This window comes from Apiospora phragmitis, assembly GCF_038363925.1.
Source record: "Apiospora phragmitis strain CBS 135458 chromosome Unknown utg000010l:1.0-9815664.0:1.0-9183399.0, whole genome shotgun sequence".
Classification (NCBI taxonomy): Eukaryota; Fungi; Ascomycota; class Sordariomycetes; order Amphisphaeriales; family Apiosporaceae; genus Apiospora; species Apiospora phragmitis.
Genome location: NW_027117409.1, coordinates 5,520,458 through 5,540,604, shown reverse-complemented (window position 1 = coordinate 5,540,604; position 20,147 = coordinate 5,520,458). Strand labels below are relative to the sequence as shown.

Below are 20,147 nucleotides of genomic sequence, written 5' to 3'. Positions count from 1 at the left end.
AGTCGGGGTATCATCAAGCCGATATTTTGGCGGTAATACATCACATTACACCCAACCAACCATCCTTCAATGTTCGATATTTATTCATAGCCCAACCCAATTTAACCCCGTCTTCTGGTACGCCAAATTACCTAAACATGTAGCGGGCGCTCGCCCGATCACCAGCTAGAGCAACAGCGGTAGGAACAGCATCTACATCCCTTCAAGATTACTGTAAGAACACCACGCACCATGTCCGCAATACTAGGCCTCCTGGGTCATCGCCTAGCCGACTGACGCTGCGGTCTCTTCTGCGCCCTCTTCGGCGCCGTCTCTGCCGGGTTGCCCGAGGAGGTCCTCAAGTACCTACCCGCGGCGACGGTGCGGTGGAGGGCTAGGAAGGCGGCGGAGAAGAAGAAGAAGAAGAAGAAGAAGAAGAAGAAGAAGGCGACAGCGCTTTCCGAAATCCAAGATTATTCCTCCTCGATCCGTCGCCGCTCGGCCAAAAATGCAGGCAACGGAGGAAGAGGAATAGCGGCAGGAAGAAGAAGCGCAGGCGCTCGAGAGGGGCGGCAACAGCAAAAGCTCTAAAAAGGAGGCTTGATAAGTGTCTGTTGAGCTGGTAGGTACCTTTCACTGCTTCCTGGTTCTGTACCTGTGGTTCGACTGTATTATTATTATTATTATACCTTATGCTACGGTAACGTCACTCTTATTATCGTGTCACGTCTAGGACTCAGGTTTCAGAATGTGAGCATCTACTAGGGTCATATTGTATTCGAACAAAACATGTATAGGTCGTACGAGGAAAATGAAATGCTATAGCTGATGCTAAGTCTACAAATTCCTCCCTTGATAGTATTGATACTTCTTTTAGATAACTAGCCGTCAGGTCTGAAAACGTTGCTGAGCGTCAGTCACTGGTGTCTGAGGAAATGAAAAAACACAGGGTAGGAGTTCACATGATAAGGTGCGACCGGTGTTGAGCTCTATATAGCCTACCGCTTGTGCTCCCTGACCCGATCAAAGTTGAAGGCGGCACTGATGAGAGCCAGGTGGCTGAAGGCCTGCGGCGTGTTGCCGAGCTGCTCGCCGCTGCGCGCGATCTCCTCGGAAAACATGGACAGGTGGTTCGAGAAGCTGAGCATGTTCTCGAACAGGTTGACGGCGCACGTCAGGTACTTGGTCTCGTAGACGCTGGCCCGCGTCATGGCCTCGACGAGCCAAAACGTGCACATCGAGAAGGCGCCTTCGCGACCGCCTACTCCTGTTTGTTTTTCCCAGGATTTCCCGTCAGTAAACTGAAGTGTAAGAATAGGAGAGGGGAGGAAGGGAGTGGGTAAAGAAAGGGAAATTGACGAACCGTCTTCGGATAGCTCCGTATCGTAGCGGTAGACGAGACCAGTGCTGGTTAGACCCCCCTTTTTCGGGCGGCAGGAGGATTCGCTCCAGGGTCCCTACGAACCGGGGGTCGTTTGGGGCAATGAAGAAGACGAGCGGCGCGATGAGGATCGACGAGTCTATATGTGTCCGGTTCTCGTAGCTCTGAATGAAACACCCCATTTCCTTGTTGTAGCCTGGTTGCAAGAAACCTGGTCAGCATTGGGGCTTTGCAGGGGCTGTAGTTAAGTTGAGAAAGCATTGGGTGTGATCCAAAGCACCAACCTTTCTCCATGATCTCTTCGTATAACGAGTCACGAGCTTCTAGCCACCTTTGCCGGCTGGGACAGGGTAGGCAGCGCTTTTCGCTGAGACGAAGTCCGCGGTCAAACGCTACCCACATCATAATCTTTGAGTAGACGAAGTTCTGCTTATGGTTCCTGACTCCCCAGATGGACATATCGGGATCTGTATGATGTCAACCTATGTGCTCTGAGTTTTCAGTACCGCCGCTTACCATCCTTGATGGTTAGTACATGATCTGACAATAAATCAGCATAATCCCGCTGTGGACTTGAGATCATCTATATATCTTCTCTTACCGAGCATCTTTCTGACCGAAACCCAGGTGTCCCAAGTGATGGGCTTACCATACTTGTTGTATAAGTAGATGCCATCCATCAACTCCCCATAGATATCATGCTGGTGGTGAAAAGCGGCGCCGTTGCCGATCCGGACTGGCCGGCTCCCCTCGTAGCCGTGGAGATGATCAAGTTCGATCTCGGGGATATCGGTCTCCCCGTGGATGGTAAACATGATGGGAAGCCCGCCGTCCGGTTTGAGAGAGTGCACAAATCTCTGGTTCATGAACTCCATGTACGCGTCAGCTTCCTCGGTGAACCCCAGGCGCAAGAGAATGTAGATGGTAAAGCTGCTGTCGCGGACCCAGGAGAATCGGTAGTCCCAGTTTCTAAGATGGCACATCAGTAAATGCATTAGCAGATACAGATACTTATCACGGCACGCTTACCTACCACCGCCAACATCCTCGGGGATGGAGAAGGTTGGCGCTGCGACGATGGCTCCCGTCAGTTCGTACGTCAGCATCTTCAGTATTATCAGAGACCGCAGAATGACCTCCCTCCAGCCGCCCTTATAGGTGCTCTTCGACAACCAGCTGAAACAGAAGGACTGCGTGTCGTTCTGTTGTTTATCGATAATCGTCGTGGTGATGTGATCCGTCACATGCTGTGCGATATCCTCGCGCAGGATAAAGCTGACGGCCTGGCCCTCGGTGAGCAGGATCTTGACCACGACGCCCTCGCCCGCCATGCCGGGTCGTGCCTCCTTCTTGAAGATGACCGAAGGGCAGACGTCGGACTCGTTCTCACCCCTGTCGACGGTGACGTCGAGCTGAAGCTTTAAGCTCTGGCTGGAGAAGGTGACGGTCTTGCTTTGGTGGTCTTCCGGCTTGACTACTGGCTGCAATATGTGTGTCTCATGTGGTTCCTAAGCGTATCCAAAGGCAGGGAATATATCGATATCTGGCAGGAGATTTATGTGAGCAACAATCTTCCGGGGACAGCTACAATAACAACAACGTACCGAGGGCAAGTCTTCCACGGATACACTCTACCCTCCGTACAAGCCATCTCTTGAGCTCCTCCTGAACTTTCTCTGTCTCACGGTAGACGTTCTGCTTGTAACCCTTCGAGGATAGGATGGCGGTGATCCTCGGCCGCGGGAAGAAGTCTACCAAGTCCACGACACCGTCCTCATGGATATAACGAGTCTGCAGTATGCCCGACGAGGGGAGGTACTGCTGCTTCGTGGTGCAGGAGGAGGCGTCGCGAGGAACGATGCTGAAATGGCCGCCCTTGTCCTTATCTAGAAGCCGGCAGAATAGGGACGGTGAATCGAAGTCTGGCCTGGTCAGGGGAGGACGACCTGCGTCAGCTGCCGTTACGACTATTCCTTTCCTTGCTACATTCGAAGTTCGGAAAAGTACAATCCCTTTACAAAGTGGGACAACAATATGCTACAGCACTCATTTCTCTCTCTCGAAGACTTACCAGCACATGAAGTCTAGACGGAGCGTTCGAGAATGGTTAGCGGTGGTGCGTCATATCAAGATACCTATGTGCATAGCATACCTATACCACCGTCTATCGCAACCAAGGCACATGTTCGCATGTTCCCGATCATGCCATAGTTCTCGATGGGTAGGTAATCGGCGGCTCTCTGGCTTGCCTGGCGTAGGACGTTACACGATGCACCAGACATGTTGAGCTCGCAGGCGGAGATCCGGCTTCGGTTCGATATGGGCGAGAATATGTGCGATTAAGGCGTCTGTCTACATGTATAGCTAGGAAACAAGCGGCAGGTGCCACAACTGGATAAGACATATGCATATAAATATATACCGGTAGCGAAACTATGGAGTGTGCCATGACGATAGCTTTACGATGGCGGCTGGCGTGCGGGCTGTTGAAGTAGTACGGGGCCGCCTTGTTCGTAGCGCCGACTGAGATGCAAATAGAGTTTCGGGCCAGCGTTCCAGTGCCCCATCCAGTTCTGCATCCTTACATGAACGAACGAACTGCATAACGATGACTGCAAAAGGCTGGCATGAGGATGCACCACGTGAACCCCTCGCCCTTACATCATGACCCGCCTGGTAAGAGTTCATTGTGTGGAGTTGTTGCTGCTTGAATTGATCTGTATCTCCAGAATCCGGGGAGCGAGGCAAGCACTGGGCAGGGCAGTGCTGGGGTGATACTATATGGAAAGGGATACGCATTCCAATTACTTATCTATCGATGTAGATACAGATATATCTACATAGATGCAGATGCTACTACTGTTTGCCATGGAGCGCGCATCAGTTGCCGGCCGAGGACGCCATTCTCCAGGCCACCTTTCCTAGGTCTCACATAACCCCACCCACCAGATATATTATATTGCCTACTTGCGTATCCGTACCACCACACTCTTCTTCAACTCGTCAGGAAATTGACACTTGTACTGCATGATAATCTGATCAATACGAATGCGATACACCGACAGAACGGCGGAGGAGATTGGGTTCCTCGAGCATTTCCCCATCTGGACATGCCGCGCTCTCGCACGCACGGCATTCACTCCATTCAGTCCCCTCATCAGACCCTCATCACCGGCTGGACGGGGATGGGAGATGGTTGGTTCCACCAGTATCTAGCAGTACCGTAAATGGTCTAGGGTGGTCCAGGCGGGTCGGGCTCGGCTATAAATAGCATCGATCCCGGCAAGCTGAGGTTCGACGCTAGGGAGACCCAATGAGCTTTTTCCTTTCTTCTGTTTGCGACATTACATATGATTCAAACAAAAAGGAGAACACCGCATGAATAGCGCGGTCTGGGCCTCAGGTAGTCGGCAGTTACGAGAAGCCCGGCATCATGGGCTTTCTACGGGCTGGCTCAGCTTGACACTTTGAACTACTTACAGTACGCAGTAAATGTCAATGGATCGACATATCGTATAGGCCTGTCCGTGCTGTACTGGGATCAGAGACAAGCATGTACGAATCTCCCCAGTGGGCCTTTTCGCGGGTATTCGACCGAGAGAACAAAGAGGAAAAATCCGCATGTGAGAACTTGTCTGACATGGAGGATTTGTTCTAGCAAAGTCTGAGCATAGGCGGAAGTGATGGATTGATTGCCCAACCCTTGCAGATCGCGACTTGAACCCCCGGCCCATTTCACTTGACACGAGTTTGTGTAAGCCCATGGCGTACTTACCTACTTGTTTGTCGATATGTGTCTCTCAGGCTATTGACTCGATACATAGGACATAGACAGGAGTTGGGCTAGCGCCCGCAACACATCTGCTTCGCGCGCAGGCTATGTACTTAGATGTCTGTAGGCCAAGCTGAAAGGCACAGACAGACGCCTATTGTCTGGCCCAACTGCTTTGCTCCGCCTCAGTCGGGACTCGCTTGCCTCTTCCTCCTCTTCCTCCTTTCTCCCTCCTTCGTGCGGGCGGCTTTTCCGACCCAATACCATCTTCTTTCTCTCCTCTTTGTCGCCTGCTCGGAGAAAACGAAACAAAAAGGTCCCAACTGTACATAGCTATTGGACAAAAACAAGTTGGAGAGTACAGGCACTCGCTAACCTAGTCGCTCAGAGTGGGGGGCACCAAAGGGGGATGGATGCCCCGTCCCAACGCCAACTCCGCTTAAATAGCAAGCTCCCACGTAATAACTGACCATCCTCCACCATCCTTCCTGGCACCGTCTAACCTAGGCTAATTCAACAGGTATATTGTCTGTCGGAGCAGAGGTTAGGTAGGTTAGGTTACATTGGAGGCGACTTATTATTAGGCTTGGGGCGCCGCATCAACAACACTGTCATCCCACCTACATGTCGTGATAGCATTTGTACTTACTACCGACGACATGAAGGACGCTGCCGATACGGCTGTCGCATCGCGGCCAAGCATGGAGAAGAGACGGCCGTCGACATCGCCATCATCCGCAGCCCACCATGATGCTCAGTCGGCTTTCAAGAGGCTGCCCGACGAAATAATTGAGCAGTAGGTCGCCGTGATGCTGAATGCTCGAGCAATAGAATCCGCTGACAACGCGCCTATGCTTCTAGAATACTGCGCCTGACAGACCCGGACTCTTTCGCATCTCTGGTCCTCCTCAACTGGAATTGGAGGCGCGTTTCGCAACAGGCACATCTCTATGCCTACCACCTGTCCCGATGTCCTTCTTACTCGGCCAGCCACAAAACCAAACCCTCCAGCCTGGACAAAGATGGCGCCGATGCCTTGCCCAAGTTGCCGCCTCTTCGCACGGGAGGTCAAGAGAAACCTCTTCGAGGCCTACTTGCGGCCGCGTACAACCACCATCAAGCTGGTTTCCAATTCAATCAGTTCCTCCTCGGTGCCTGGTGGAGAAGGCATGCAGTTTACTTCTTCGCCGCGGGGCTATCATCTGCTTGCCTACAATTCGTCGCGGATCTACGTCCTGGATATTCGAGGCCCCGAGCTCGTCGTCAAGAGGGAACTGAAGATCATGCGCAGGCCAGTTTCTGCTTGTACGTTGGATGATGCGAGCCTACTTGCTGTGCTATCCAGCGACATGCAAGTAGACGTGTATGACCTTCGTCAGCAACCCCCGAAGCGCACCCAGTCGCTCATTCTGGATAATCCGCCCCGCACGATAGCCTTGTCGCCGTGCGGCAGTGTATTGGCAGCTGCCTATGAAGGGGGCATTGAGGTTTCTTCACTCCACACTGGGGCGCTACCGACTGACAGGAGGGCAGTCAAGTGCGACGGCGTGGATTCTTTGGCCTTCTCCTTTTGACGGGACACAATTACTCGGAACGACCACTCTCGCACAACCACCAAACACGGTCATTCTCACTGCGCCTTACTACGATCCCGGGAGCCATATGGGAGAGAATAACATCAGCGCATTGTGGACCACGTCCATACTCTTTCCGAATACAAGCCGCGACTGCAGCCATGCGGTGCTACTCCAGAGTCAAGCTCGGAGGAAGCTAGCTGGACCTTTACCTATGACAGCAGTTTCGAAACCTTCCGAGCTGTGCGGATTGACGATCTGCGCAATGGGACGACTTACTTCACTGGGCCTATACCGAATACATTTGCTCAGACGACTCTGTTGCCGTGCACATTACCCGCAGCAACTTACTGCGGAGGGTTGGTTTCTGCCGGTTTCGAGAGTAAAGACGTATGGATTTATGGAATTCCGAGGATCTGGTGCCCGAGACAACATCCAACTCCTCCTTGGAGCCAGGGGTACCAGGGTTGAACCGACGGAACAGCTCACTTTCAGTTCGCACGCCTTCGTCCCGCTTGCAAGAGACAAATGGGGGAGAGTCCCTCAGTGGCAGATACTGTGTGATAAGTATCGTAATACATTTGTGAGCGGCCGCAAGGTGACAGCGTTGGAGGGAGTTAGCACTGTTAAGTGGGTTGCAAATTATGGCTCGAGTTCGCTGCAAGAGCGTCTCGTCGTCGCAGCTCGAGGGGTACAGCCAGCAAAGCCAATCACCGAGGAGGATGGGATTGATTTTGTTGACGGGGGTCGAATCACCATTCTTGACTTCGATTATGGCACCACCGATGGTGAAACGGTTGATATCACGATCGAGGTTGGCACTCAAGAGCCCGAGGTGCTGGAAGAGGAGCATCGTGACCTGGATACCGAAGTGGCTATTGTCCGAAGGAGGACTGTAGCTCAAAAGCGCGGCGGTCGCTCCGGTGGGATGCGATCCACGACATCTGCTGTTGCGCAAGCCGAATCACTCCTAAGGCTCCCTGTACTCCCAGACGACAGGGGCTGCGACGACGATGATCCGCTGATGCCGCGGCGCGTTGGGGCATCGGGCAGCCGGGCCAACACAGGCACAGCTTCCCGCGATGAGCCAGAGGAGGCAACGCTGGAAGAAGCCCAGGAGGCTCTTGATGCGCCTTATGCTCATGCAAGTCCCCGGTCCGGACCAACGTTGCGACGCGCTGCCACAGCAGCCGCAGTGAACCGTCGTCTCCATCCATCGGCCACCACCAATGGGCGCATACAGTATCGCCGAGCTGACGGGCGAGCTGAGCATCCTCATGAAAGTGATGCGGATAACTGGGTTCCACCGCCACCGCCCTATTCAAAGGAGGACCCTGGTGACACTCCAGCCTTTCTTCGAGCTCCTGCCATCCCTGGGTTGGACTCGACCCTAGTATTCAACACTCAGCGCATCCTCTTGCACCTCCATCGGCTGCTCTGACAGAAGTTCGGCTGCCGCCTCCATCCGCGCCACCGCAACTGACTCAGATGCCATCGCATTCTTCAGGTAATTCGTCGGCGCGACTGGACCTACCTAAACTCCAGACGTCTCCAGCCCGTGACCGGCGCTCTCGTATGTCCTGGCAGTTGGGTCAGTCACAGCCTCGTTCTGTGAGCGGGTCGGCGTCTCGAAGTGAGCCACACTCCCTCGAAAACCACCATGACCGGCCAGGCTCGAGTTCTATTCGATCCCAGACTAGCGGCTCTCAATTTCCCAATCTTGATCAAGAAGAAATCTACGACGTTTCGCCCATCGACTCAGCACCGCCACCAGCACTTACACACGCAACGCAACAGAGAAGACCGTCAGATTCTGCCGCAACTGCCGCAAGCCACACACCAGCTTTATCGAATTCCTATTCTGCGAGTGCGGCACCGTATCAAACTTCCGATACACCAGATCCGTTCAACTCGGAAAGACCTTCATCGTCTTCGACCCAGATGGCACAGAGCCAAAGCAGCCGAGCAAATCAGGACCCCGTCGTTGGACGGCTTCCGAATGCGAGCACTTGCCCAAAACACAACCTGAATCCAGTCAGTTGTCGGCGGCAACTGTGTCGGGTTATCCTCGCTCAGCACCTGCAATAAATATCTCAAACAGGGAAATGTTGGCAGCCGCTTTGCCCCCTTTACCCAGCCCGAACCAGCTGTCAGCACTGCATAACCGTCAGAACCATCCAGCACCGCGGCCTGCCTCGGGTTCTTTCCAAATCCCAAGGGTGCCCATTGGGCGCAATCCGCAGAGACCGCGCCCCCTCGTCGAACAGGCTCAGCCTTCATGCCAAGTTTTCCTCGACACGTGCCACCGACCCTGAGCTTCCGTTGATAATTAGCACACCAACGGGCATTAGCGGAGCCTTTGACACTCCAGACCAGGCAGGGACACAAGGTACACCTGCAGGGCCGGTGCTTCATGAACCCATCCCGCGACACCCACAAGCTATTATGGGTGTTGGTGACCCCAATTGTCCTGTTGCCGAGCGCCTTGAAACCGTTTACAGCAACACTGGCAGCGAGAGCCGTAACATCATTGGCCAGCAAGGTCCTAATGGGCAGCCGCCTGTGGTCCCGCCCCCGCCGTCATCCTCGCAGCTGACCAGTTCTTCTCTGCGGCACCATACGAGCCTGAGCCGGCGACCTAGTCGCGCCAGGCGGAGCGCGGCCAGGAACGTGCAGGACGCCAAGACCCGTGGCTGGGCGGGCCGGCGCAAGCAGAAGAAGGCCGAGAAGGAGCTCGATGCTGCCAGTAGCGCCGCCTGGACGGATGTGACCTGGGCTTCCACCGCACCCAAGGATGGGAAGGCCGGTAAGGGAAGCAGATGTATGGTTATGTGATACTCACCTCCAAGCCCCTTTTTCCTTTTCCTTATGTACTCCTGGGCGCGGCGGTTTTTGACTATATCTGTCGAAGCGTGCATTCTGTATTGTTTTTTTTTTATTAGCGATTTTGCGCTCGTTACTAGGCGGTCTGGTCTGGTCTTGATTTTCTTCTTATTTATGCCAAACTTCCTTTGGCCGCCTGGTATGCTCAATCTAGGACGGGAAAAAGCGAGGAGGATGCCCGGAATGAACACCTGACATATATTCTCTTTAATTTCAAATCATGGGCGCGAGCCCGGCCTGCTGCCACGCTTGGCAGTGGTAGCAGCAGCATCTACAAATGCTACAAAATGGGAGGAAGAGGAACGTCTTGGGCAAATAGAACCGAACGCGGGATGAGGCTGTTGAGGTTCCCTTTGTATACTTGGACACATTCGCTACGGTGGCCAGCTACTTGTAGCCTGATGATGATACAATATAACTTGGGCCGACTTCAGAATGCTCAACACGTGTTATGCAACTTCGCGATTCTTACCATCTTCATGAAACGTATAAGCTACATATCATTGATTTGTTTGGTATTTGTATTTACGCTATTTCTACACAAACGCAATATATACTTGCAAATGTATGGGCCGAGCATATGGGAAGGGGGTATCGTGCCCGAACCCGAAGAACGCCCCCAGAACAAGCACAACAAGGTTAACTTGATGCCCTGTCGTCGCCTGATCAGCCATTTGTTTCTTACTACAAATTATCCAACTGCGCGCATCTGTCGCTCCAAGCAGGCACCTATATCACCCGGTAGTCACCCTGCTTGCCAGTATTCCTTGTCACCCTGGAGATTGTACCCGCCTGCTCTAAACTTGTTCTCGGCGCGGTCGTCGCAAGATACGTAACCATCTTTAATCTTCCTGTACGCCCGTTTTGCTTTTGCTTTTTGTCTCTGAAAATAACCACCAACGCCATGCCGAAATTCACGCCTACCCTTTCCGATGCCGACTTAGCGCTATATCTCTATCTCCATCATCTCGACATCGTCGTCGGCAAGCGAACTAAGCCCGGAGCTGGGAGGTCGGGAGTCGGGAGTAGGCTCACGCGGTCGACGTGCAGCCTCGCGCATCATCTGCTCCCAGTCTTTGACGCTAGCCACAGGGCCGCCCCCGACCGAAATATCACCGTGGTCATATCCCTTGCCTAGCACGGTACTAGTGTACTTGGATTCCTGATCGTTCTTATTGTGCTTCTTTTTGAGGGCTATGGGGCAGACAGCGTTAGCAACTGACAAATCGTTCTTTGCTCTGAAAGGGAAAGCACAGGTAGGTATGCTAAGTATTTACCAGCAAGATAGTTGTTGGCAGGCTCTTCCGCCGCATCCGCGTCTTCGAGGCCAGTAGGTTCTGAGATTGCCTGAGCAACCTTGCGGATCTTGGCGTTTTTAGGGCCCTCGGCCCAGCGGATGAAGTCCTCGACGCCGCTCGTGTCTTCGTCGTCGGCCCAGACCTGCGCCGTATGCAAGCGCGTGGGGGCGAGCAAGCCGCACTGCTCCATGGCCATCCTCGCGTCGGAGATGGTCGGCTGCAGCGTGGCCTCGCTATTCGTCTCCATGAAGCGGGCTGTCCGGTCGGCGAGGGCCGTCAGGTGGCGGCCGGCCAGCTCCGTGACGTTGTCGAGCACGGCGGGGCTGCAGGCGTAGTAGCCCTGCGCACGCAGGATCTGGAGGATGGCCGGGCGCAGGAGGGCATGGAAGTACTGGGTCGAGGGCACGCCTCGGGGCGCTTCGTTGGTCGACATTTCGTGGGGGCAGGATGCGACGCGCACAATGATGGGTCGCGAGGAGAACGAGAGAAGATGCGGGAGTCGAAAGTCCGTGGGCAGAGTTGTCTTTGGCGGTGTGAAGCGGTTTAAGAAGCCGCCCAGTGTCGTCGTGGCAGTCCAGGGCTCGGAGGTCCTCCACTGTCTCTTTTCGATGCGATGTGGGACGGGACATCCAAAGGCTCTACGACAGCATCGTCAAATGGATGCGCCTCTCACAAACGGAGGTGGCACAAACGAGGTGCGGCGGGGAAGGAGGTATGGTGACTGCCTGTTTTTTATAGTGAGAACGAATGTGGGTTTGTTATAATTGGGATTTTACAGAAGAGGTGAAGTTGGTAATCTTAGTGATGTTGAACATGGGCGCGAGAGAGTCGCCAAGTCGCTTGAAGGAAGGAAACTCGAAGAAAGTGGAAAGCAGAGTCGGACATTGTGAACGCTAAGCTCCGGCCCGATTTTGGAGTCTGTCGCGTCCACATTCATTCACTGCACTGCACTGAATCTGCACTGCATTACGCTTGTAGCTCGGGTGGAGAGCTCAGCTTTACCTACATGTATGTACCTTACCTAACATTTCACATTTCACATCTGTCGCTGAAGATACATCTGAAAACCAGACAGCATGAGGGCAGTTGCTGTTTGTTAGAAGTTACCATATGTATTTGTATTGGACACGATATAAATCTATATCACAGGATCTGCCGCCAAATGCCTGGATGTTCATCAGAGAAACATCCGTTGAACCCTGCACCACAGGCTTCTGCACAGGCTGTCTGTCCCCCACCCCACGTTGCGCTAGCAGATCGAATCCATCCTTGTCAAGCCAGCAGGACGCGACTGACTCCATCAATTAATTACCTCCCGTCCTTGGTGAGGCGTGTCTAACGTATATTATTAACTTTTGTAGCCTTTGGAGCTCAAGTCCGACTTTGCAACGCCTCACACCGGATCGACGACAACCAAGCACGGCCTTCTATCCTGCTACATCTTAGATCTACACAGACCGCCAACACTTTGGCTGTGCTTGCGCCTCTCTCACATCTCACAACTCACCCATCCATCATGGGCGACGTCAACGAGGCGAAGAAACCTACGTTGAAACTGAGCACCGCCAGTCATGGCATGCCGCCGCCACCTACTACCGACATCAAATCTGCCGTAACACCCGCTGCCGAGAACCCCCGTCCCATTCTAAAGCTGAATACTGCTTCACGGCGGCCTTCTTTGGGCGGCGACACCCCAACGCCTGGCGGCTCGGAAAAGAAAATCAAGATCAAGATACAGAGCACTCCTACCACTCCTGGAGTTACCACCCCGGCCCTCCACAAGACGAAAGCTGGAAGGCAACCCAAGCCTACCGCCAAGGTCATCGAGTCAAAAAAGCGCAACTACTCGAGCGACGAAGACCAGCCTTTGGCCTCCAAAAAGATCAAGGTCAAGAAAGCAGGCGGTGGTCCAACACCTCTCGTCAGTGCGACCACTCCCCTAGGCATCAAATGGCGTGCCAAGGGGAGCCCGTCAAACACCGCCCGGGCGATGCCTACGACTCGGAGGCCGATGATAAGGAAGGTGATCCCGTTAGAGAGACCCTGATGATTCTGCGCACTCTACCGGGCCCATCGACAGAATACCTGCGGGAGGCCCTTGAAAAGGGCACCATCGGCCTACCCAAGGCCAATGGCGGTGCCGATATAAGCATCCAGTTTATTGATGCCAAGGAGCGCAGAGCAATGGTTACGGTCGATGAGAGAACACTACGCCGCCGTCCTGGTCGACCTTCCTACAATCACAGAAGCAATGAAGTCGTGGGATCGCAAAGCAATGATGAAGAACTCCGATGTCACACAGATGCTACTTTGCTTCGCCAAGGTTAAAAACGAGGCCGATGCCAAGACAATAGCCTTGCCGCCCCATGGCCCAGCGATCCGAACTTCGTTGGCCCCATGGTCTCACGCCTCCTATGCATGATGCTGTAAATCGGAGGTTCAGGAAGGTCATGACCGAGAAACAGCTGGCAAGCGTGAGCCAGATGGTCAAAAAGCTGATGGCAGACGACGAGAAGGCCATCGAAACTTCAATCGAATACATCCAGGATAACGAAGACGAAGAGATGTCAGACTCGGGCGCCGACGCTGAAGGGGATGAGGACGAAGAGGACTATTTCGGACCACAGACCGGGGCGGAGGACGACGAGGATGAGCCTGATATCGATGACGAGGACCTCGAGCGTGAATTCGAACTTGCTGGTATGGAAATGGATATGGAGGCGGAAGCTGCTACCCCCGCCACACAAATGGAAGCCGCAACACCAATGACCATGGGAGCGGCGACACCAGCGGCGCCCCTGCAAGAGCCCAGCGACAATGAAGTCGAAGACGATGAAGAGGACATATCCGAGGAAGACGACGACGACGATGACGATGAACTCGACGAAGAAGAACTACAGAAGCGAGATGCGCGGGAGGACCTGCTCCAGCTCGAGAAACAGCTTGCTACCGCCGAGGCGCAACTTCAAGCCCAGCAAAACCCGATCTTGAAGAGACGTATCATCAACACGATCCAGAAAACCAAGGAAGAAATCGCTCTCAAGAAAGCAAAGCTCGGCCTTACAGACGACGACTGAGGTGGGTCAGTTGGCATTTGTTGCTGTTGCAGTCTATGCTGCGCGAAGCACTCGAACCACAGATATGGTTTGTATCATTAAAGCCGTTTAGGTTGCAGCACCAGCTTAAAGGCTCGAAATTAATCAGGGGAGCATACATTGAGCAATGGGCTCACACCCACGGGGGGGGGGGGTCGGGATATGCAAGGTTTATATAAATGATACCCTAGTTTGAGCTTAGACTATTCATCAGGTCTATACCAAGCAATGCAAAATTGATGATGATGCAGATATCTTGTCGAGTGACGACCTCACAGATCGAAGTAATGACCAAAGAGTACTTTACACATATCACCCCTTTTCCACTATTGTACAGTGTTAATACCTCTATACTGTCATGCCACCTGCCCCATGAATGCTAGCGTCCAATATGGTATAAAATGTACAAATCTCTATAGGGTTTCGCATGACACGGTACGAGCCATTACGGCGGCCAAGCCCGGTCGTCCGTTTACATGCTCTTGAGGTAGTTGCTCTCCTTGATCTTGGCCTTGCGCTCCTTGCGCATGGCCTTGCGGAGCTCCTCGCGTGCCTCGACCGCGGCAATCGCCCCCTCATCCGTGCCGTCCTCGTTACCGGGCATGTTGATGCTCTGCTGCTGCAGCGGGATCTTGGGCGCCAGCGCCTCCAGGTTGCCATCGGCCTCCAGGCGGGACTGGATCGCGCGCTGGCGCTTCGCGGCGGCGCGGCGCTGTTTCTTAGATTTGGCTATTGTTTGGGAATGGGTTAGCACTCATATACTACAACAAGATGGGATTTACGGAGAAGGCAGTGAGTGTGGTGATGGAGTGGGGCGCTTCGGGAGAAAAAGGTGCACACATACAGAACTCGTCGGCAGCGTCATCCGTCGTCGCGTCGTCGTGCTTCTTCTGTACGTCCAGGCACCGCCACAGCCACTCCGGGTACTTATCGTCGGCCAGGGCCACGGGGTCCGTCCGGTTCTTGAAGTAGTTGAGACCGCTCAGGACGGTGCCGGGGTGCACGCCGAGAGGCTGCCCGCGGCCGCTTCTTCGGGCGAGGCCGGGGCGTCGGCTAGCGGTGTGCTGAAGGTGGGCGTCTCGGTCTGCTGGTCGGCGGCCGGGGCGTCTAATCGTGGCAGTGATGTAGATAGGGCCCGCAGGTTGAGGAATGGGGAAGCGGTGGTGGTGATAGTGGTTTGGCGGCTTGCCGAGGCGGCGGCGGAGGACACCACGGGGCGGCTTAGCCCCGAGGAGGCGCGTTGGAGGCAGCGCCAGCAAATCATCCTGAACTGACTGGCGAAAGAGCCAATTCTTATGTTTGGTGTATTCTTTTCAAAAATAGTCGGGCGCAAGTCGTCCTTTGCGTTGGGGGACACTCAAAAGGTCGGGACCTAGGTTGCAAGCTAGAAGCTCCAGAAATTTTGTTTGGCGGGCCGGACGGCCCCCCTGTCACTTTATCCTGAGTGTGGGAGTACCGCATTCTACAGTTGACATAAGCTACCTTACAACGACTAACGTACCAACATAACCAACACCTTCAAACGGCTATACGGTATTGATAGGGGAAATGACCGATGATGAGATTTCGGTAGATTTATACTCAATACAGACCGTAATGCAACGGTTTGTTTTCAAAGAATATGTATGGCCTGGGCTCCTACGCTATCCCACAGTCACCTTGAATGCGAGTTAATCGAGATAACCCCGAAGAACAAAGAGGGCAATGTAGAATATAGTGTTTCATGCAATTGATTCCGTTCTATATACAAGGGCCAATTGCATGCCCAGTAGTTCTACAAGGTCGAGTTTGCCCGCTCGAGAACCGTCCTCGGGAGTCTGGCCCTTCCCTTTTCCACGGCAGCCCGAGTGCAATTGACACGCAATTCGCATCTGCAACTACAAGCTTGCGTGCCCAATCCTTTCCTTTATTGCTTCTTAGACTTCTTGGAGGCTGCTGTAGCATCTGCGGCCCCAGCCAAAGCCGCAACTTGCGATGGCGTTGAGTAGTTCTGTTGCTCAAAGAAGGAAACCACGCACACGGTGCTTATCGAGCATTTGCAAGTATTTCTCTGTAGCCTCGTTAGTAGCTCATTCTACTTATATGTACCCGACAAGAGACAAAGCGGCAAGCATCCTAGCCTGTGTGCGCTCCACGGCTTCTCGGATGTATGCGTATGTTACTGACCTCTCAGGTGACCGCACTTCTCCAGATGGTTGACCCCCTCGCGGTAGTAGCATTTGCTGAGCTCCTCTCGCACCAGCCGTCCCATCATGACCTGCACCCATTGCTCCCGGACGATGGAATCTTGGGCGGCCTTCAGCGCCTTGTTGTCGTCGTAGTCGACACCGTCGAAGGTAGGCGGGACCTTGGGCTTCTTGGCCAGGAAAGCCTCGGATTCGGGAGTTGGCATCTTTGGCTCGATAGAAAACTGGGAGCTGGAGGGGTGAGATGGCTTCTTCGGTCGTGTTGTGTACTCCGGCGTTGGGGGTGGGAATTGGCCTCTCGTGTCGGAGCTTCTTCTCACTGATCGCACGGCGCACTCAAACCAAAGCTTACCTAAGTGCAGCTCGAAGTTGGGCCTTGTCCGCTTACATAATGAGGCTTCAAGCCTTAAGTCTAAGGCAGAAGCATCTTTTGGCTTATCAGTAGTCGCCCCGTCCGTGCGCTATCGATAATCTATCACATCACCCATCTCCATATCAAATTCACCGCCTAAAAGTCCCCAAGCTAAAAAGTTCCGATCCCCACCTCTCCACTTGCAAAAACTCAAGGGTCCGAGTTTTCTGCCAGAAAAAAGTATCTGCCAACCACTTTTTTTCCGCAGGCGCAGATAAAAAGTCAAGAGCTCCCTCCAGCATTCCTTCTTGTACTGCAGACTTCACCTTGCACCTTCCATCTTTTTCCCATCACTCACTTCCCATCAATCTCTTCACAATCACTCAAAATGGGCAAGTCTACCAAGCAAGCTACCGGCAAGGCCGCTAAGGCCGATCCCCTTACCTCTGTCAAGAGCGCTGGTGTTTCCAAGTCCAAGAAGGCCGCCAAGGAGGTTGCCCCCAAGGCTTCTGCCAAGGACCTCAAGAAGAAGAAGAAGGTCGAGTCTCAGTCCGAGTCCTCGGACAGCGAGGAGGAGGAATCTGATGAGTCTGAGGAGAGCTCCAACGACTCTGCCGACTCCGAATTCCGAGTCTGAGGCCGAGAAGGTAGTCAAGAAGCCTGCTGCCAAGGCCAAGACCAACGGCAAGGCCAAGAAGTCCGACTCTTCCGATTCTTCCGACTCTTCCGACTCTGATGAGGAGGACAGCGATGCTGAGGAGGTGGCGCCAAGACCGCTGCTGCCTCCAAGAAGGCCGAGAAGGAGGTACGTCTAGACCACCACGACTCCCACCTTTCACTCACACCAACGATAGCTTGCTAACATGTGGTACAGTCTTCTGACGATTCTGATAATTCCGAGGATGACGGCGAGGACTCAGACGACTCTTCCGACTCCGACGCTTCTGACTCCGAGGAGAAGGAGAAGGCTGCCGAGCCTGTCTCCAAGAAGCGCAAGGCCGACGACGAGTCTGCCGCCCCTGCCAAGAAGGCCAAGGCGGAGAACAACGGCGAAGAGGAGGGCACCACTCTTTTCGTCGGCAACCTGGGCTGGGGTATCGATGATGACCTCCTGTACAAGGCCTTCGAGGAGTGCGATGGGCTGAACAGTGCCAGAGTCGTTACCGACAAGCACATGCAGCGGTCGCGTGGCTTCGGCTACGTCGACTTCAAGACCGCCGAGGCCTGCAAGGCTGCCCACGAGAAGATGCACGGCTTCGAGCTCGAAGGTCGTGCTATGAACCTCGACTTCTCCAAGCCTCGATCTGATGACGCGGCCACCCCCAACGACCGTGCCAACGACCGTGCCCAGAAGCACGGCGATACCGTCAGCCCCGAAAGCGATACCCTCTTCGTCGGCAACCTACCCTTTGATGCTGATGAGGATATGGTCACTGCTTTCTTCAGCGAAGCTGCTGAGGTCAAGAGCCTTCGTCTGCCCACTGACCCGTAAGCTACAACATACCTACTACTACGCGAAATGTTCTGTCGCTAATTCCTTTCTAGTGAGTCGGGCAACCGCAAGGGTTTCGGTTACGTCACATTCAACAGCATCGATGATGCCAAGTCTGCCTTCAACGCCATGAACGGCGGTTACATTGGTGAGGGTCGTGGCTCTCGTGCCGTCCGCCTCGACTACGCTAGCCAGCGTCCTCCCCGTGAGGGTGGTGGTGGCTTCGGCGGCCGTGGTGGTGGCCGTGGTGGCTTCGGTGGTGGCCGCGGTGGCGGTGGTTTCGGCGGTCGCGGTGGTGGCGATCGTGGTCGCGGAGGCCGTGGTGGCTTTGGTGGACGTGGAGGTGGCCGCGGTGGCGGTAGTGGCTTCGGTGGTGGTCGCGGTGGTGGCGGCTTCCAGGGAAAGAAGATCACGGTATGTTGACGCGCACTACCATACGCTCGAAATCTCTACTAACTCACCATTCCCAGTTCTAAACACGATCTGCCGCACATGAGGGCTCATTGACACAAGACGGTTGGCTATGTGGGTTGTCGGCTTCTTAGAACTTCACTCCTGTGGGAGTTGTGGGCTTCGAGGGCTATACTCGGTCTGTTGACCGAGTTGCGATACACCTGAGGGCTTAATTGGAGGGTACCCTCCATGTGATTCCGTGGGCTTGTGGGCTGAATGAAGAAGCAGGACGGAAACTTGGTCGGGTTCTCCTTCCAAGCGTTCCCATGTTCTTGATGGCAAAACACAATCATCTCGTCGGCTTTTCCTTCTGAGGGCACTGTGGGCTAACTTGCGGTCACGAAGATGGGACGAAGCTCTTTATGAAAGCCTGGCGGCAGCATTGAGTGGACCACTCTTCAAACTAAGAGGGCTTATGATGGCGTTTGAGGGCTCCGAAAAGTATTCTTTACGATGATTTTCCTGCGATGATTGGTAGGCGTTACAATTCCCCCATTCTGTTCCCGGCTGTACGACTTCTGGATCCATGCTCTTTCGGTGAGTATAATGCTTCCTACGATGTACGATGTGGTTTTCCTTAGTTATAGGCTTAATCTATCACTGTTCCCGGTGCCTTGACTTGCTTCTCGAATATGTGCGTGACCTGTATTAGTTCTATCATAAAATCAAGACGGGTTTGCTGTGATATTGGGGAAAGGGGTCCTAGGTGCGTGGTCACCAAGGACATACGACCTGGGTAGCTGCACTGGCAACTTCTGTTTTATTATTTTCCTTTTTTCCGCAGTTTCTGTCGGGGCAATGATGGCTCTAGATAACCTACCTGTATGGTTGCTTATATCTAATCTATGTACTACTAGTAGCTGACGCTCCGTAAATAAAGGACTTGCCCTTGCTTCCTGGGGTGCCTTGGTGCTTGGGTGTAGTAAGTGCGTCAATGGGGCCTCGTCAGCGGCGGGGTGGGAGGAGCACGCGCACAGCCCAGCTGTTCTTGTGATGAGAATGGGACAAAAGGGGGGGAGGGGGTGTTATGTCATCTTGGCCTTACCCTCCATATCTTGCATGATGCATGCAGGTATTTGTGATGTATGATTCCAACAGATAACTTTAACGAGATAGGAGGTTTCATGTTCACTTGTGCTATGCACGACTGGGCTGATGTCGTTCGTTCTCAGCAGTCAATCACATCCGATCAAGGATACGAAGCGGTGCTAAACGGCTGCATCTCGTCATTGGGCTAAGGGCCTGAGGCATTGTCTCAGCCGTCTAGGCTTGGCATCCAGGCTTAATAAATCGTTTACTGCTTACATACCTTCCTTCCTCTGTGAACAAAGGATGAGAGACAAAGCCACTATTCAACTGCTCAGCTGTTGATTCGCCTGGTTCCCCCATTCCAGGTCTCTGTTCTGGGTACATATTTCCAAATTAGGGCCCTACAGCGTACTGGGACCCCTCCACTCCAACCAAAGCCACCCGTGACCTCTCTCCATGATCTAATCAAGGTCAGACCCCGGATCAGCCGTGCCCAACATTCCCTCGAGGCCGGCCATCATTTCTCCTGTCCCATTCTTTCGTTTTCTGGATTGTTGCAAACCACTGTCGTTTCATCTCTGCACGTTACGTTTTCACGACCTCAGCACTGGATCGGCGCTCAAGTTCCGCCATCATTCAAGCAACAAACGAGC

At 53.8% G+C, this 20,147-nt stretch overlaps 9 protein-coding genes across 9 annotated transcripts; 5 read left to right on the top strand and 4 right to left on the bottom strand.

The window, feature by feature from the left end:
• Positions 1 to 977: 977 nt before the first annotated feature.
• PG994_011443 (glycosyl hydrolase family 15) lies at positions 978 to 3,642 on the bottom strand (the record flags this gene model as incomplete). The annotated part of the gene is made up of 9 exons (XM_066862852.1): positions 978 to 1,280; positions 1,339 to 1,571; positions 1,645 to 1,827; positions 1,877 to 1,900; positions 1,962 to 2,329; positions 2,390 to 2,837; positions 2,965 to 3,338; positions 3,432 to 3,444; positions 3,513 to 3,642. The coding sequence occupies 9 exons, from the start codon at positions 3,640 to 3,642 to the stop codon at positions 978 to 980; spliced, it is 2,076 nt and encodes a 691-aa protein (XP_066711962.1).
• Positions 3,643 to 6,154: 2,512 nt separating this feature from the next.
• On the top strand, positions 6,155 to 6,706 carry PG994_011442 (uncharacterized protein; the record flags this gene model as incomplete). The annotated part of the gene is made up of 1 exon (XM_066862851.1): positions 6,155 to 6,706. The coding sequence occupies one exon, from the start codon at positions 6,155 to 6,157 to the stop codon at positions 6,704 to 6,706; it is 552 nt and encodes a 183-aa protein (XP_066711961.1).
• A 400-nt stretch (positions 6,707 to 7,106) lies between these two features.
• PG994_011441 (uncharacterized protein) lies at positions 7,107 to 8,147 on the top strand (the record flags this gene model as incomplete). The annotated part of the gene is made up of 1 exon (XM_066862850.1): positions 7,107 to 8,147. One exon carries the CDS (start codon positions 7,107 to 7,109, stop codon positions 8,145 to 8,147), a length of 1,041 nt encoding a protein of 346 aa, XP_066711960.1.
• Positions 8,148 to 9,151: 1,004 nt separating this feature from the next.
• PG994_011440 (uncharacterized protein) lies at positions 9,152 to 9,541 on the top strand (the record flags this gene model as incomplete). Its single annotated transcript, XM_066862849.1, has 1 exon — positions 9,152 to 9,541. One exon carries the CDS (start codon positions 9,152 to 9,154, stop codon positions 9,539 to 9,541), a length of 390 nt encoding a protein of 129 aa, XP_066711959.1.
• Positions 9,542 to 10,535: 994 nt separating this feature from the next.
• PG994_011439 (uncharacterized protein) lies at positions 10,536 to 11,320 on the bottom strand (the record flags this gene model as incomplete). The annotated part of the gene is made up of 2 exons (XM_066862848.1): positions 10,536 to 10,783; positions 10,867 to 11,320. 2 exons carry the CDS (start codon positions 11,318 to 11,320, stop codon positions 10,536 to 10,538), a joined length of 702 nt encoding a protein of 233 aa, XP_066711958.1.
• A 1,083-nt stretch (positions 11,321 to 12,403) lies between these two features.
• PG994_011438 (TAFII55 protein conserved region-domain-containing protein) lies at positions 12,404 to 13,964 on the top strand (the record flags this gene model as incomplete). The annotated part of the gene is made up of 3 exons (XM_066862847.1): positions 12,404 to 12,808; positions 12,895 to 13,080; positions 13,263 to 13,964. 3 exons carry the CDS (start codon positions 12,404 to 12,406, stop codon positions 13,962 to 13,964), a joined length of 1,293 nt encoding a protein of 430 aa, XP_066711957.1.
• Positions 13,965 to 14,454: 490 nt separating this feature from the next.
• On the bottom strand, positions 14,455 to 15,489 carry PG994_011437 (mitochondrial 54S ribosomal protein mL54; the record flags this gene model as incomplete). The annotated part of the gene is made up of 3 exons (XM_066862846.1): positions 14,455 to 14,711; positions 14,827 to 15,256; positions 15,484 to 15,489. 3 exons carry the CDS (start codon positions 15,487 to 15,489, stop codon positions 14,455 to 14,457), a joined length of 693 nt encoding a protein of 230 aa, XP_066711956.1.
• Positions 15,490 to 16,140: 651 nt separating this feature from the next.
• PG994_011436 (uncharacterized protein) lies at positions 16,141 to 16,374 on the bottom strand (the record flags this gene model as incomplete). The annotated part of the gene is made up of 1 exon (XM_066862845.1): positions 16,141 to 16,374. The coding sequence occupies one exon, from the start codon at positions 16,372 to 16,374 to the stop codon at positions 16,141 to 16,143; it is 234 nt and encodes a 77-aa protein (XP_066711955.1).
• A 534-nt stretch (positions 16,375 to 16,908) lies between these two features.
• PG994_011435 (RNA recognition domain-containing protein) lies at positions 16,909 to 18,488 on the top strand (the record flags this gene model as incomplete). The annotated part of the gene is made up of 4 exons (XM_066862844.1): positions 16,909 to 17,151; positions 17,422 to 18,008; positions 18,066 to 18,426; positions 18,483 to 18,488. The coding sequence occupies 4 exons, from the start codon at positions 16,909 to 16,911 to the stop codon at positions 18,486 to 18,488; spliced, it is 1,197 nt and encodes a 398-aa protein (XP_066711954.1).
• Between the last annotated feature and the right edge of the window lie 1,659 nt (positions 18,489 to 20,147).